Source organism: Callospermophilus lateralis, chromosome 17 (assembly GCF_048772815.1).
Source record: "Callospermophilus lateralis isolate mCalLat2 chromosome 17, mCalLat2.hap1, whole genome shotgun sequence".
In the NCBI taxonomy this organism is placed as follows: domain Eukaryota; kingdom Metazoa; phylum Chordata; class Mammalia; order Rodentia; family Sciuridae; genus Callospermophilus; species Callospermophilus lateralis.
The window spans coordinates 16006427-16022601 of NC_135321.1; the positions used below are offsets into that span (position 1 = coordinate 16006427).

General features: G+C 44.8%; 1 protein-coding gene across 1 annotated transcript in view; it reads right to left on the reverse strand.

Annotated features, from left to right (window-relative positions):
- Window positions 1-2150: 2150 nt before the first annotated feature.
- Window positions 2151-16175, reverse strand: part of LOC143382987 (O-acyltransferase like protein-like) — a 55009-nt gene continuing 40984 nt past the window's right edge. The window contains exons 11-16 of the mRNA XM_076837335.2: window positions 15482-15561; window positions 13324-13437; window positions 11303-11435; window positions 5906-6092; window positions 2683-2825; window positions 2151-2359 (exon numbers count right to left, since the gene is read on the reverse strand). Of these exons, the coding sequence (XP_076693450.2) occupies window positions 2234-2359; window positions 2683-2825; window positions 5906-6092; window positions 11303-11435; window positions 13324-13437; window positions 15482-15561 (783 nt within the window). The 3' untranslated portion in view covers window positions 2151-2233. The remainder of the gene's footprint in view (window positions 2360-2682; window positions 2826-5905; window positions 6093-11302; window positions 11436-13323; window positions 13438-15481; window positions 15562-16175) is intronic.

The window sequence follows — 16175 nt, forward strand, 5'->3', positions numbered from 1 at the left end:
CAAGTTTTACATAACCACAATAGGAGGGAAGGTTTTTTTTTTTTTTCTCCTTCCTTATTTAAAAAAAAAAAAAAAAAATCATTGCAAGGCTGTCAATGGAAAATCATTTCCCCAGGCCCAGGTTTCCAGCCTCATAACTAGAAGCATTTAGCAATTTGGCAGCAGAACAAAGTTGGCAGGTGAGTCATTTCCCCCACGTTGCCAGGTTACCTGGTCAGTGCCACTGGCCCTTAGAACTCCTCTGAGGTCTAATTAAGTTAGAGCGCTCAGGTGCCCGTGGAGCCACCAGGGGGCGCCCAAGGAACTCGATGAACTTCACCATTATCTTAAACCCAAAGTGGCTGCTTTATTATAGACAGAAGAGACAGAAGATGCCAAGTGAAGATTGATCCTCCCTCCTTCAGGTCAGATTTCAGCAGCCAAAGACCAGCTCTCAGGGAAATGTGGTGCTCATTCCCTATGCGGCCTGGAAAAGGCCAAGGTAGCTGTCAATCGCCTTGTCGGAGGATTTGAAGTTTCCAGACCTCCCCACACAGCGGTGGCCTTTCTCTTCAATCTACTTGACAGCAAAGTGCACACCAGTGGCCCATCCCATGTAGAGGAGCACCTGGTAGCTCCACGACTATTAATATGTACATTGATTACCAAGTAAACCAAGAGCTGTATTCTCAGTAATGTTAAACATCTGTATTAAGGATGTAGTTCAATGGTGGAATGCTACCTTAGCATGTGCAAGACCCTGGGTTCAACCCCAAGCACCACCAGAAGAAAGAGATATTCCTAAGTGTAGATAGTTGAGGTGAAGCTAAAAACTCAAGGCCGAGAGCCTGGTCCTCCGGCCTTATGAGTCCTAGAGTGGTTATCACAGAGCACCACAAACTAGGTGACTTAAGACAACAGAAACATATCCTTCCCTCACAGTTCTAAAGGCTTCAAGTTAGAAAGCAAGGTATCAACAGGGCCACACTCTCTGACAGCTCTAGGGAGAGCCCATCCTGCCTCTTCCCTGGTGTTCACCAGCGTGCTTGGTGTTCCTTGGCTTGTACACAGTCATCTTCTCCCTGTGGGTCTTACATTGTCCTCCCTCTCTGTGTGTGTCTGCCTCTGGGTCCAAATCTCCTCTTTCTATAAGTTCACCACTAGGTTAGATTAGTCTTTCAGCCTCATTTAAACTTAATTACCCCTGTAAAGATGATCTCCAAATAAGGGCACATTCTGAGGAACTGGGGGTTAGGACTTGGGCATATCTTTTTGGAGGGACACAATTCAATCCACGACAGGAACCCTGTTGTAGAAAAGATCATGTTCAAGAAGACAGTGATCAGAAACCCCATGAATCATGTGTGCTAATGGGTCATACCACCCAGAAGTCCCAGAGTAAAAGATGTCGTAAAAAAATGTCGTAACAACACACAAATGATCATGGTGTGGAAAGCTACATGTGATTTTACTGAGAAGAGCACGCATCAGAGCCCAAGTGAGCCTCACAAGTCAAATTACAATCAATTCACTACATTGGATCATTTTCTTTTGTAAAAAAGAAAATTGAAGCACGATAACATTTTAGAGCCATTTGAGCAAATAACAATCACGAATCAAGCAGCCCCAAGGCACAAGTGGTCCAGGAGCTCCCGAGGAGGGAGTGCGAGGGGAACAGGCACAGGAGGGAAGCAAACGCAACATGTGATTGGTGACAGTTACAGAGCTGCCTTATTTAGTCTCTGGCATTGGAAAGTCCCTGGTTATATAAGTTCATTGGCTGCTCTGGGTTGATTAAGTTCTGTTTTTCTTTATTATAAATATTTACAAGAAATAGCTCAAGTTAAGTTTTGCTTACATCTGCCAATCCGGCAAGGTTCAAGGTCACTTAGGAAGGTTAACTGGCTTTGTCTACTCTGGACCCTCCAAGCCTGGCTCCATTTTAATTTTACACTATGATCATTGATACAAAAAAAAAAAAAAAAATCAAAGGCAAGCCAAGACCCAAAAAAAGAAATCCAGATTTTTGTTAAAATGATTCAGCCGAGGGCGATTATTGTGCTCCTACAAAAATTATCATAGAACACTCTTTTATTTTAAACACAGAGAACTTGTATGTATTAAATATTCACAAAATCAGATTCACAGCTCTTCTCAGGAACACAGGCATTCTTTGCTTAATGAGGACATCAGGGCCTCTGCTCGTCACCACCAACAAAGGGCCATCCATTCTTCTGGGGTTTAGTTAGAGTGTTCATGGCTCTGCAGGCACCCGGCCACACAGGCTCCACTGCAGTTCCTGCCACGGCCTCTCAATGAACAGTGTCAGGGCCAGCCCAGAGACGAAGGTCAGCACACAGTGTCCAGAGAAAAGATAGAACTGTAAGGGAAAAGGGTACAGCGGATGCAGCTTTACTGTCCAATTCCCTCATGTTTGGATCTTAGAATGTGTCATCCTGGTTATATAAAATGGCTCCGTAGAACAGACAGTCCCAGACATTAAAAACTAAAATAAAGATGTCACCCTGTGTAAAGCCCTTCCTCTTTCTCCCCCAAGTAAAACAGAACAATCAGTCTCTTTGGAAAACCAAACAGGCTTCTCACAAAGCCGACACTTTGCTGTGTCACTGAAGAGAAGAAAAAAAAAAAAAAAACTGTGGTTCTGTGACAGAACTGGGGACTGGGGGCCGGGGGCTAACTCACCATGTTGGAATCAGTGTAGTGAATAAGAGTCTCCTGAAGTGCATTGTGCAGGATGATCAGAACCGGGTGCACCAGGTAGCAAGCGTAACTGATGCCGGCCAGGAAACTCCAGATGTCACAAGAAAGCACCCTTTTCACCAGACCTGGAGGGGACACGCACTGCCTCATGAAGCCACAAGCCCCACTCTGAGATCTTTGGGGGGCCCTTATTCAGCCTACAGAGTCTCTAGGCTCCCCACTACCCCCACCCTATTGGGTTTTTTTTCCTTCCCTGTTGCTATATCCCCAGCATCTAGAACATCACTTGGCATAAAAACAAGTATACAAAAGTACTTTTTGTAATTAAGTGAATAAAAAAACAAGATGGATTCAGAGATAAAAGAATGGATTTGCTCTGAGCAGAATCCAAATTAAGGTGATCCAAGATATCACCAGGCAACAAAACAAAAAACAGTTGGAGGAAAATTAAGTCATCAAAGAACCTAATCTCAGAGAGGTACGCCAAGCACACAAGAAGGCCCCGTGAAGCCAAGAATCTCACACACAGCGGTGAGCCACAACGGACACCAGCAAATTGTTATCACTTTGTTAATGGAGCTAATGCAGATTTTATTGGTTTTGTAGTTTTATGGTTATTTTATAAATTTTTTGAGGCTTTATAAATGTATGTGCTATAAGAACTTGTATCCAGATTTATGTTCGTTTGCATTTAGGTAAAATTAGGATAAAAATAACTGAGGCCAACATGAAAGATCCAAAGAATTTATAGCCCTTTAGAATAAGTCCAAACATAAGTTCAGGGGCCACAGCTAAAAGTGACAGGATTTCAGCCAAAGGAGTAACATGGTCAGGAGATGAGTGGTCATCTAAGGGGACAATATACAGGCTAATGGGACCTGCATGGTCTATGTTGGTACCACCTAAAAATGATTGAAACGATCATTTGAAAATATAGATCCTCCCTCATCCTGAGAGTCTCAATTAGACACTCCTTCAAATGTCACCTAAAGGTCATCAGGAATATACATTTTCTCAAAACTTATCTGAACACTTAGATCTCCTGCATTCACTTACTGATCAATATTTTTTTTTCCTGGTAGTGAGGATTGAACTCAGGGGCACTCAACCACTGAGCCACATCCCCAGCCCTGTTTTGTATTTTATTAAGAGATAGAGTCTGAGGCTGGTTTTGAACTTGCAATCCTCCTGCCTCAGCCTCCTGAGCCAGAGGCAAGTGCCACCGCGCCCGGCCTGACAAATCTTGATACCTTGTAAATAGTGTTGGAGACATGAACCCAGGATAACCATCACACCTGTACCTGTGGATTGACTCGTGCCAGCCCCCTTTGATACAACATTCAGGAATAAACAAAAGGGCTCATTTGGCACCTGGAGGAAGAGAGATGTCACCTTACTCACACTAATGACTGAGAAAAGTCACTAGCGCCACTGTAAAACATAGCTGCAGATTTGTTCAGTCTTCTAACAAGCAAAGTCATTTTTCTCTCATCATCATTTGCATCAGCTAGTCATTCTTGATATAGCAGCAGTACACAGCAGACAGGAATCCCGTGACATTTGCCACAGTACTGTGAACGGCCAGGGCTGGGCCAGGGGCAGTTGCTGCTCACATTCTGAGGTTCTGGGAACTATTCAGGGACATTGTTCCAGAATGGGGAAGGACCTACTGCTGTGGTCAGGGGATCTGAAGTTTACCATAAATGAAGACAAAATAGACAGCAAGAACACAACCCTCTTCCTCTTCAATACCACCTTCATATTTAAGGGAAAGCTTCTAAAATTGGGACATTGGCCTGGGGAAATGGCTCAGTGTTAGACATTTACCTATCAAGCATGAGGCCTTGGGTTCAAGCCCCAGTGCTGTAAAGTGTGTGTGTATGTGTGTGTGTGTGTGTGTGTGTGTATGTATGTGTGTCTTACAGCCAGGCATGGCAGTGCACACCTGTAATCCAACACACACAGGAGGCTGAGACAGGAGGTTTGCAAGTTCAAGGTTAGCCTCAGCAACTTAATGAGATCCTGTCTCGATAGAGAATTAAAAGGGCTGAGGATGTGGCTCAGTGTAGAGTACTTGCCTTGCATGTGCAAGACCCTCGTTTCAATCCTTAGTACTGAAAGATAAAATAAAATGGAATATAACAGAACAAATTATCACTAGATTAAAATTCTCAAAAATTCAAGAATTATTCTAATCAACATCCAAAAGGGAAACTGTTGCTCAGTATCGAAGTGCATCAGCCTTTGACGTTATACTGCCTTGGGTGCTCCTTCTAGCTCGGCCACTTCCCAGCTGTGTGGCTTTCACTTCATGCATTGTGTTCTCCTAGAGAAACAGAGCTCATTATAGGTCTGCCTCTTAGGGGCATGACCAGCGGTACCTGGGGCACCACAGGTGACATTTCCACAGGACCTGGTGCACATCCAGGGCTCCATCAGCCATGTTAGAATCACACCATGCTTCCGGCCCCTTGGCCGAGGCTGATAGGTTTGGGTTCCCAGGTGGGGTCTAACCTCATCCCAGAGATGTTCCCAGAGGTGAAGCTGTCGTGGCTCTGCTGGCCCTGGCTCTTCATCCTCAGGGATTCTGGAAAGTTCAGGGCTGCAACTTTTTGTGGACACTGCCTACCAGCCTCAGTCTTGCCATCTGCTGACCCCATGCCCTCTCTCCCTTCCTATCTCATGCCAAATAGAGAAGAAAGGGAGGAAAACATTAGAGATCTCTAACCTGGAGATTCTTCTTTCCATTTTCACCTTTATCTGCTTGACTCCAGCACCTCAAAAGCTGATTTGACAGCAGTAGTTTCCCGGTTATGGAAGGGGGTCTTGGAAACTTTGACTTTACCTCCTCAGAGGAAGAGGTGAAGGTTCAGGGTGGGTTGACCAGAAGTCTTATCCCCTGGCACTAAGTTTCTGTTTTCTCAGTGCATTTCTCTACCTGAATTCTTTCCAACTTCTAAACTAGCTTTACTGTCTCCAGTAACAACTTTGTCCTCAGAATTACATTTGTACACAGACCAACATAAAATCTAAAACAGTATGTGGGGTGTTTTCTCCAAGGATATACACAAATGGATGTTTCTGAGTCAGTAGGAGCCATTCATCAACCACTCCGGTACAGAGAAGTCTCTCTGGGTACACACGCTGTGGTTTAGATTTGCCACCCTCTGTGAGCGCCAGAGCAGAGCCCAGGGCCACCTCCTACCTCCATAGCCTTCCTGGCATGCAAAGATGACCCAGCCCACGGCGGCAGCCCACAGGGTCCGGTGGAGGGCTTGGTAGACTGCAGCAGCCACCCAAGTCTCAGTGGAGAGATCGTCCAGCACGTATGCCAGAGTGACAACTGTGAACAGGGTCAGCAGGGAGCAAGTCCACCCCAACAGGGCCTGCACCTACAGGGAAAGGAGAAGTGGTTCACAGCCCATTGAAACCATTGTGCATTCATGTCTGCTTGTACAGACTCACTTTTTTTTTTTTTTTTGGTGTTATTTCTGTTGCTTCAGAAACCTCAACTGTGTAAATTGACTCAGGTAGAGGACTCAGCCTGCCAGTTGCCACAGGTGAGCAATGGGTGGGCAGAGAGGTGTGTCTGACTGTAAAGGGGTGGGATGAGAAGGTGACGCCGTGTGGTGATGAAGAGTTGTGCCTTGACTGCGGTGGTGGTTACTCAGATCACCACAGGGGACAACATGGCCCAGAACTACATGTTCATAAATGAATAGAGGTAAAATGGGTGGGTCTATGGATTGTGCCTATGTCAATTCCTGGGTGTGGAAATACACCCTTAGCTGTCACTTGGTACCTGGCTGACGGCTGCACAGGACCTTTCTGTATCCTGTGAATCTACAACCATCTCAAAATGAAGGTTAAAAGAGAAAAAGTCAATTAGGTCATGCTCTAACCTGCTCCTACCACTCCTGACCTCCCATTCTGCCTCTTAACCAGAGGTGGCTCATTGCTGAATCCTGCCCCACCTAAGTGGGAGAGCCCACAGGCCACCTTGCCTGCCTGGACTATGCGCTAGACACCAGGACACAAAATGTTGGAAGGGAGAGTGGGAAGTTCTCAGCTCCGACAGCTCCCTGACTTAAATGCGACTGCTCAGTCTGAGATCATGGATCTTATGGCACCTTTCTTGACCTTTTTACTTCCAAATCATCTTCCACGGCTCTGTCTTGCTTCTCCATGTTCTAGTTCTCCAGCTTCTGTGATGATATCTACAGAATGGAGCCAACTTCAGATCAGTCCACCATCTAGTCTCTTAGACCTTCTAGGGTCTCCGCCTCTTGCCCTAGTTTCCAGCTACAGGGAAGGAGAGGCAAACCCTCAGGGGCTCTGAGCTCTGTCAGCCTAGGATCCCCTGCAGCCCACTGCTAAGTCCTTGGCCTTGACCGCCCTGCAGCCTTATAAAGTGCATCCCAGCTGCGTGCTCTCTCCCTGTCCTTTCTTCTACCAGTAGTGCATCCTGCCTGAACTCATCCCAGGACATGGTGCATGCCCAGCTCCTTCCAGCTTGCACTCGGTCCTTATTTAAACATTCTTAAGCTTGAGTTTGTTCCACCTAACGTGTCCCTGTTGTTCTTCCGCTGTGCCCTAGTTCCACACTCCCTGTTCCTGACACTGGCCCTTGAAGTGGTTCCCCAATACTCTGTCTTCATCTTAACCTTTCCCCTTTTCTCACACTCATCTTCACACCCCACGTAACCTGGACTATGTTTCAACAAGCCTTCAATGGTGCTCTGTTATAATCTACAACTGAATACTCTATCTCTATGGAATATCATATACCCAACCTATTAAAAAGTCACATGGCCGCTTTACTTCTGGTTAAATCCTATCTCTTGTTCCTGCCATGATCAACACAAGAAGATTTTTACAAAGACCAATGTAAAAATGTCTGTGAGGTACACACACAACCGAGGCAAACAAAAGGAGGGTCTTACAGAAGCATTTGGGCAGGAGTTGTATCGTGCTAGTGCAATGGAACTCCTTGCTTCCGCTGGAAAGCAAGTTCTCTTTCATTCATTCATTTATTGAATGGCTTCAGTGAGTTAAGATCTCAGAACCAGGCGCCATAGATTCAGAGGTGAGTAAGAGATGCTGTGCCCTCAAGGAGGAGAAAGACATTGGCCAAATTATATTACTATGTGGTGAGCATGTAGGAACATGTAACAATGAATCCCACCATTATGTATAATTATATGCACCAATAAAAAATATTGTTCAACATACCTCAACATTGTAAAAGCAATCTATGCTAAGCCTCAGGCTAGCATCATTCTGAATGGAGAAAAACTGAAGGCATTCCCTCTAAAATCTGGAACAAGACAGGGATGCCCTCTCTCACCACTTCTGTTCAACATAGTTCTCGAATCACTGGCCAGAGCAATTAGACAGACGAAAGAAATTAAAGGCATAAAAATAGGAAAAGAAGAACTCAAATTATCACTATTTGCAGATGACATGATTCTATACCTAGCAGACCCAAAAGGGTCTACAAAGAAACTATTAGAGCTAATAAATGAATTCAGCAAAGTGGCAGGCTATAAAATCAACACGCATAAATCAAAGGCATTCCTGTATATCAGCAACAAATCCTCTGAAATGGAAATGAGGACAACCACCCCATTCACAATATCCTCAAAGAAAATAAAATACTTGGGAATCAACCTAACAAAAGAGGTGAAAGACTTATACAATGAAAACTACAGAACCCTAAAGAGAGAAATAGAAGAAGATCTTAGAAGATGGAAAAATATACCCTGTTCATGGATAGGTAGAAGTAACATCATCAAAATGGCGATATTACCAAAAGTTCTCTATAGGTTTAATGCAATGCCAATCAAAATCCCAACGGCATTTCTTGTAGAAATAGAGAAAGCAATCATGAAATTCATATGGAAAAATAAAAGACCCAGAATAGCAAAAACAATTCTAAGCAGGAAATGTGAATCAGGCGGTATAGCTATACCAGACTTCAAACTATACTACAGAGCAATAGTAACAAAAACAGCATGGTACTGGTACCAAAACAGGCAGGTGGACCAATGGTACAGAATAGAGGACACAGAAACCAATCCACAAAACTACAACTATCTTATATTTGATAAAGGGGCTAAAAGCATGAAATGGAAGAAGGATAGCATCTTCAACAAATGGTGTTGGGAAAACTGGAAATCCATATGCAACAAAATGAAACTGAATCCCTTTCTCTCGCCATGCACAAAAGTTAACTCAAAGTGGATCAAGGAACTTGATATCAAATCAGAGACATGGCGTCTGATAGAAGAAAAAGTTGGCTATGATCTACATACTGTGGGGTCGGGCTCCAAATTCCTCAATAGGACACCCATAGCACAAAAGTTAATAACTAGAATCAACAAATGGGACTTACTCAAACTAAAAAGTTTTTTCTCAGCAAAAGAAACAATAAGAGAGGTAAATAGGGAGCCTACGTCCTGGGAACAAATCTTTACTCCTCACACTTCAGACAGAGCCCTAATATCCAGAATATACAAAGAACTAAAAAAATTAGACAATGAAATAACGAATAACCCAATCAACAAATGGGCCAAGGACCTGAACAGAAATTTCTCAGAGGAGGACATACAATCAATCAACAAGTATATGAAAAAATGCTCACCATCTCTAGCAGTCAGAGAAATGCAAATCAAAACCACCCTAAGATACCATCTCACTCCAGTAAGATTGGCAGCCATTAGGAAGTCAAACAGCAACAAGTGCTGGCGAGGATGTGGGGAAAAGGGTACTCTTGTACATTGCTGGTGGGACTGCAAATTGGTGCGGCCAATTTGGAAAGCAGTATGGAGATTTCTTGGAAAGCTCGGAATGGAACCACCATTTGATCCAGCTATTCCACTACTCGGTCTATTCCCTAAAGACCTAAAAAGAGCACACTATAGGGACACTGCTACATCCATGTTCATAGCAGCACAATTCCCAATAGCAAGACTGTGGAACCAACCTAGATGCCCTTCAATAGACGAATGGATTAAAAAAATGTGGCATTTATACACAATGGAGTATTACTCTGCATTAAGAAATGACAAAATCATAGAATTTGGAGGGAAATGGATGGCATTAGAGCAGATTATGCTAAGTGAAGCTAGCCAATCCCTTAAAAACAAATGCCAAATGTCTTCTTTGATATAAGGAGAGTAACTAAGAACAGAGTAGGGAAGAAGAGCATGAGAAGAAGATTAACATTAAACAGGGATGAGAGGTGGGAGGGAAAGGGAGAGAGAAGGGAAATTGCATGTAAATGGAAGGAGACCCTCAGGGGTATACAAAATTACATACAAGAGGAAGTGAGGGGAAAGGAAGGAAAATATAAGGGGGAGAAATGAATTACAGTAGAGGGGGTAGAGAGAGAAGAGGGGAGGGGAGGGGGGAGGGGGGATAGTAGAGGATAGGAAAGGCAGCAGAATACAACAGACTCCAGAATGGCAATATGTAAATCAATGGTTGTGCAACTGAAGTGATTCTGCAATCTGTATATGGGGTAAAAATGGGAGTTCATATCCCACTTGAATCAAAGTGTGAAATATGATATATCAAGAACTATGTAATGTTTTGAACAACCTACAATAAAAATTAATTAAAAAAAATATTGTTCAAAAATAAATTAGAAAGATAAGAAGAGACAGAACCAGGCAATGTGCAGGGAGGGATCCAACCCAGCCTGGAGGAATAAGTGAAGGTGACCTATCTGAAAACCTTAAAGGAGCCTTTGAGGATAAACAGGAGTTAAATCAGGTGAAAGGGAGAGGCAGTGGGGGAAGTTGGAGGGTGGAAAAGCACGTTCCCAGCAGAGAAGGAAGCATGAGCATCCACACAGATCAAGAAAGAGCAGATCTGGGATCAGCACACCCAGAGGCAAGAAAACTAGAGAAGAAATCTAGGGAAGAGATAACAGCTTCAACAAAGTTGGCTGCAGAGGTCCTGAAAGCACAGCAAGAGAAATAGTCTGCAGGCTGAGGCGGTTGGCTGGAGCTGGAGGCATGGTCTGTGACCAGGAGGCATCCATGCAAGCCCAGGTTTCCAGCTTGAGCAGTGAGCTTGAGTGGTGAGCCAGAATCACTGCCCACAAGAGAGCCAGGGAAGGAAATATGGACTCAGGGCCCACGGGGAAGGCAAAGGAACAGACTCCCCCTGTCTAGACACCTCCCATCTTGATTCCCAGATGGAACCATCAAACCTGACCAGGAATCCTGTCTATAGAAACTGCAGGGATTTAAAAATCCAACCCACTCTGTCCCCTCCCATGAGGGCCTTGCCATGATAATCTCATGGGCATGCATTCCCAGATCATTGTCTGAACCAAAGTTCTAATGGAGGGGACTCCATTGAGCTCTAAATTGGAAGCTTGGTAACAGAAACTCCTTGAAGAGAATTGGGATCTGGCAAGAAAATCAACTCCTTCCTATCTTTTAGCACAAAGATACATCCACAACACACAGCAGCACAGTAACTTACCCTATAGTCTGATTCCCCCTGCCCATGGCTAGGATGAGTGTGAACAGATGGCTGCACCAACCCAACCAACCCAGTGCCCTTACAGAGAGGCATGGGAAAACCATACCTTGGTCTTGAGAATATTTGACTGATGGTTTTGGTGCATGAAAATGCTCAGAAAGAGGCCCACAAGGAATGGTCCATATCGGCAGTAGGGCTTGGTGTAGTATTCCAAGAAATACATTACAGTCTCATTTTCACTGAAAAAAATACAAGAAAATAAAATAAAAGGTTACGTTTCTTCTAGATATAGAACTGGGAATCTCTGAGATGTCCATTGAGGTAACCAGCAAAACCAAAGGTACATTTGGCCACCTTTGTTCATTTATCCACCAATAGTGACCTGCCTTGAGCTGCAGTTGGCTTGTCCAAATTCCATGCCCAATTCCTAGGATACAGAATGACATCGTTCACTTTAAATAATTGTTTCTGGTGGCTGATACTCCAGGATAGCTCTGAGAAGAGACTAATATGAGGGAAAAGCGTTCTGAGAGGTCCAAGCTGGGCTCTTGAGAAGATACCAAAGAGTATTCTTGGATGCTGTGATTTCCAAGGTATGGTCCCCTGACATTAACAGCAGCATCATGTTTAGAACTTATTAGGAAGTCAAATTCCTGCCTTCCCCTCCCCTGACCTACTGAATAGGAGGAAACTGGTAGAGGAGCCGGCCATCTTGCAATAAGAAGCCTTCCAGGGGACCCTGATACCCGTGAAGTTCGAGAAGCACTACCTATGGAGTGTCTGTCACAGGAAATGTCCAGGTTACACTCAGGCTCATTAAATAAGAAACTCTGGGCATGATACCCAGAGAGGAAGATGGTCAAAGCTCATCTGGGCTGGCAAAGCGCAGCCTCGATTGGGAACCGTGCTTTAAATGTATCCCTGTTCCCCCACCGAAGCTAAACATGCTCTCAGCTCGGACTCCCCTCCCCGCCCATGCACACTAAAATACCTGGGGAGGGCTTAGGAAAGTCAGTTGTCTGGGCTCCATCTCCAGAGATTCCCAAACAATTGGCCCAAGGTAGGGCGAGAAGCGCCAGTAGGATCTAAAACTTCCCAGGGGACTCTAAAGCGCATCCCGCAGAGGGAACCACAGCGGTAGGCATGAGTAAGCCTCCTTTCTCCATCACCTGGACACACCCACAGAGGCAGATGACATTTATGGGAAGGGCATGGCTCTCCTGGTCAGGAGGCTTGCTGTGTAGTCATTCATCCATTCATTTAGCAACACGTCCCGCCCACTCACAAATACACAGGGAGCACTTATGTACCAGGCCTGTTCTGGACCATTTTATATGGGGACGCCCATGAAGGGGACGCTGGGAATGTGACATTTGCACAGACATCTGAAAGAGGTGAAGGAGAAAGCCCTATAGAGATCTTAGATCCTATAGAAGAGCGTTCTAGACAGGGTGTAGGACAAGTGTGAAGGCCCTGTGCCAGGAGTGTGCTGTGTGGTGGAGGTGAGGTCAGTGTGGGTCTGGAGGCAGCAGGCAGGAGGGTGACAGATGAAGCCAGTCACTGGAGGTATCAGCCCAGATGGCTGACCTGCCTGATGCTCTTCTGTGTCACTCTGCTGAATTGAGAATAGATGAGCTGGTGATTCCACAGCGTGGTTATAAGGAAGAATCATACACGTTGCTCATCGGAGAGGAAAAATAGCATCGTGGGTAAGGTCCTAGGTTCAATCACATCCAGGCCATCTGGTAGTAGCCTTGTCACCTCCAAGAGTTAGCCCTTAATTCCTAAGTTCCGGTCCTTCCATCCAACAATAGAGATTCGGAGCAGCCATTCACACACTAGAGGAGAAGCACCTTTTCGCCACGCGGGGGCGCTCCTTCCCTCTGAGAAGCAATTCCATGGGCGGCGGCGTGAGTTCAAGAGCACCCCTCGAGGCAAGTTGAAAGGTTCAGAAGTTTGGAAGCAAAAACGCAACCGGCTTTCTCAAGCAGATGGAAAATTTCCCACCCAGCTTTCCCACGAGCCGAGCCGGTGGACACAGAGCAAGCAGCCTGGCATTCAGCCGCCCTCCCTGGGAGGTCTGGCATGGGCAGGAGAGGGACAGAGGGACAGTCTGGGAACCCTTACCTGGCTGCCGATGGAGACGACACGGGAAGTTTGTAAGCCAGTGTGAGCAGAGCAGTGGCAGTGAAAGATGCCAAGAACAGCAGGGCCCCAAGGAGCACGAGCACACGTTTGCTTCTGCAAAGAAGAGAAGACATGAGGAGGAGGGCCCTGCAGGACCTTGCACCACCCCGTTTATAAAGCCTGACAACCCAGGAGCTCCTGCTGGCCTTGCTTTACCAGGGGGTGGGGGTGGGGAGAACCAGCGGACCAGGAGCTGGGCTGAGGTGGGAGGACCTTTACTAACTGTGTGACCCCGGACAGGGCCTTCAACTCGAGTTTCCTTGTCTAGAAGCTTATGGTGCCGCTCAAAATGAGGCCATGCCAGGGAAAGTCCTTTGTCATCTACACAATACTATACGGATGTAAATGGTTGATTAAAGAGAGAAATGAATTGCTCAAGGCACGTAAGGTGGACACAGACACTCACTCCAAGGACATGGGAGGGGGACAGAGCAGGAAGGGGATCCTGGTGTCCCCCTGCCAATCTGGAAGCAGGCCAGAGATCAATGGGTCTGCACAGTTCTTGTGGAAGTAGGATTGGGGATAGGGAAGAAGAACAAGAAAGCAGGGAAAGCCAGTACAAGGTTTTGTGCTATCAAGGTGCTCAGTTCTTCCAGAATGTTCTTCAGAGCCTCATGAAATGTCTCTCAGAACTGTCCTGGGGATGAAAGAGGGAAGCATTTTCCCAATGTATTTTATTTCCCAGGGGTCAAGGGTGGCCTCAAACAAATTAGTGCTTGTGCACTTTGGGATTTTGCATGTGTAAGACCAGAGGGTCCCTGGAGTCCCAGCTATAATACTGAGAGGTTCTGGTAGGAAAGAAGAGCTTTGAGAACCCAGGCTCTGAGCAAGGTGGAGTCTGTACTGGTTCATAGTAGTAAAGGTTGGGACTAAGAGGCTCTGCAGTTTTGTAGAAATGTCAAACACAGGTGTCTCGATTTTTAAAAAGTAATTCATCATTCTGATTCAAGAGCCCCAAAGACATTCATACCCTTTGGCCCAGTAATTCCTCCTAAGGATATGCTTTCTAAAGAAATATTGGAGTTGGAGGTAAATGATTGCCATGAATATATGCATCAGGCCATTATTTATAAAAGCATAAAATTGGAAAGAATCCAAGTATTTAACAATGGGAGAAGGTATAAGTAAATTACAGTTCATTCAGGAAATGGAATGTTATACAGGCTTTATGATTATGTTTTCTAAAAGCAAAATAGTACAGGGAAATGTGTGGGTCACAAGCTCTTAAATAAAAGATAGAAACATATTTATACAGAACATTTTCATGTATATAATGCTGGGCAGAAAAAAAATATCAGTAGCATAATCACCAAAATATTAACAGTGATTTTGCCTCACCTTCAGTGATGAGAGACTGGGTGACTGTATCTCCCTCTCTTAATCCTAATATTTTCCAATATTTCTTAAATTGAACAAGTACTTGGACAAAAAAAAAAGAATAATAAATCTCTTAAAATATGGCATGAGTAGTCCACAAACTATAAATCTCCTCATGAATTATTGAGGCCATAAAGTATTTCTAAAACTAACAAAAATTAAGATGATAAATATCCAATGTGGGGAAGCAGGTACCCTGATACATTGCTGAGTGTGCTGTAAATTTCTTTTCTTTCCAGAGAGCAATCTACAGTAGGTAACGAGCAGCACAGAATTGCTCCTACCCTTTGACCTAGTAATTCCACTTGGAAATCTGCCCCCATGGAAATAACCAGGAGAAGAAGTAGTGTGTTCAAAGACATTCATTGCTGTGCCATTTATAATCAGGAAAAACTGGGCTCAATCTAGATGCCCAGCCACAAAAATGACATATAAATCCTAAAACTGACAGGTATGCAGGTTCTGTCAATACGTGGAAGTGTTTATAAGAAGAGTTGACGTGGAAAAACCTGAATGGTACATATTACTACATGCTAATTATAACTCTGCAAAAACGTACTGACCTGGGCCATAAAAAGAGAATGTGGAAGAAGGTAAATACAGAGGACATGGGACCTGCATTTCTGAAAAGCTCATTTTATCAATTTAAAAAATCTGCTCTACACACAGCTAGAGCACTTTCTTTAGAGTTTCAAGGGGAAGTTATCCCAGTTAGACTCACTTTCTGTAGACAAGGACAATCACCGGTGTGGTGAGATGGAACTGGAAGTCGTTGGCAAGGTACCAGGTCCAGCCATTACACTGCAAAGAGAAGCCAAAGTGACCTCTTGCCTTCAGGTCTTGCCTGCCACTCCACATCTCCCACCTGCCTGAACTTGGAGGAAGAGCTCAGTAGGTGGTTGGGATGAGGAGCTGGTTGGGGAAGAGAAGGAAATTTGAGCAAGCGCTATTTCACATACCTTGGTCCATGGATCCTTGGAACAAATCTGGATAGTACATTTTACAACATGGAGATTCTGGCAGTTTTCTCTTTGGTTTTTTAAAAAACAGTAGTCGTCTCTTTGAACAGTTGTGGGAACTGAAGTCCATCATGTTAGAGGAATGTGTAAGGTAATTATCAAAGCAGTGCAGTTGGAACTCAGCAGTTGGTGTTATTTTCTTTCCCTTGCCTGGACTTCGCCCCCAACTTTAGGTGGCAAAACTGTGCTCATTTGGAACCACAGCGTGGCTCCAGATGCACTCGGGTGGAAGCCCCTGTGTTCCCATACAGGGTCCACGTGGGATCGTCTAGGCAAAACCACATGGTAGGAACTGTCCCTGGATATTGAGAAATCAGGTAGCTACCTCCACTTTTCCTTCAATGTGAGGAAATCACTGGGGACAGTTTTCCTGTGCCTTGGACCCCAGGGTCCCAG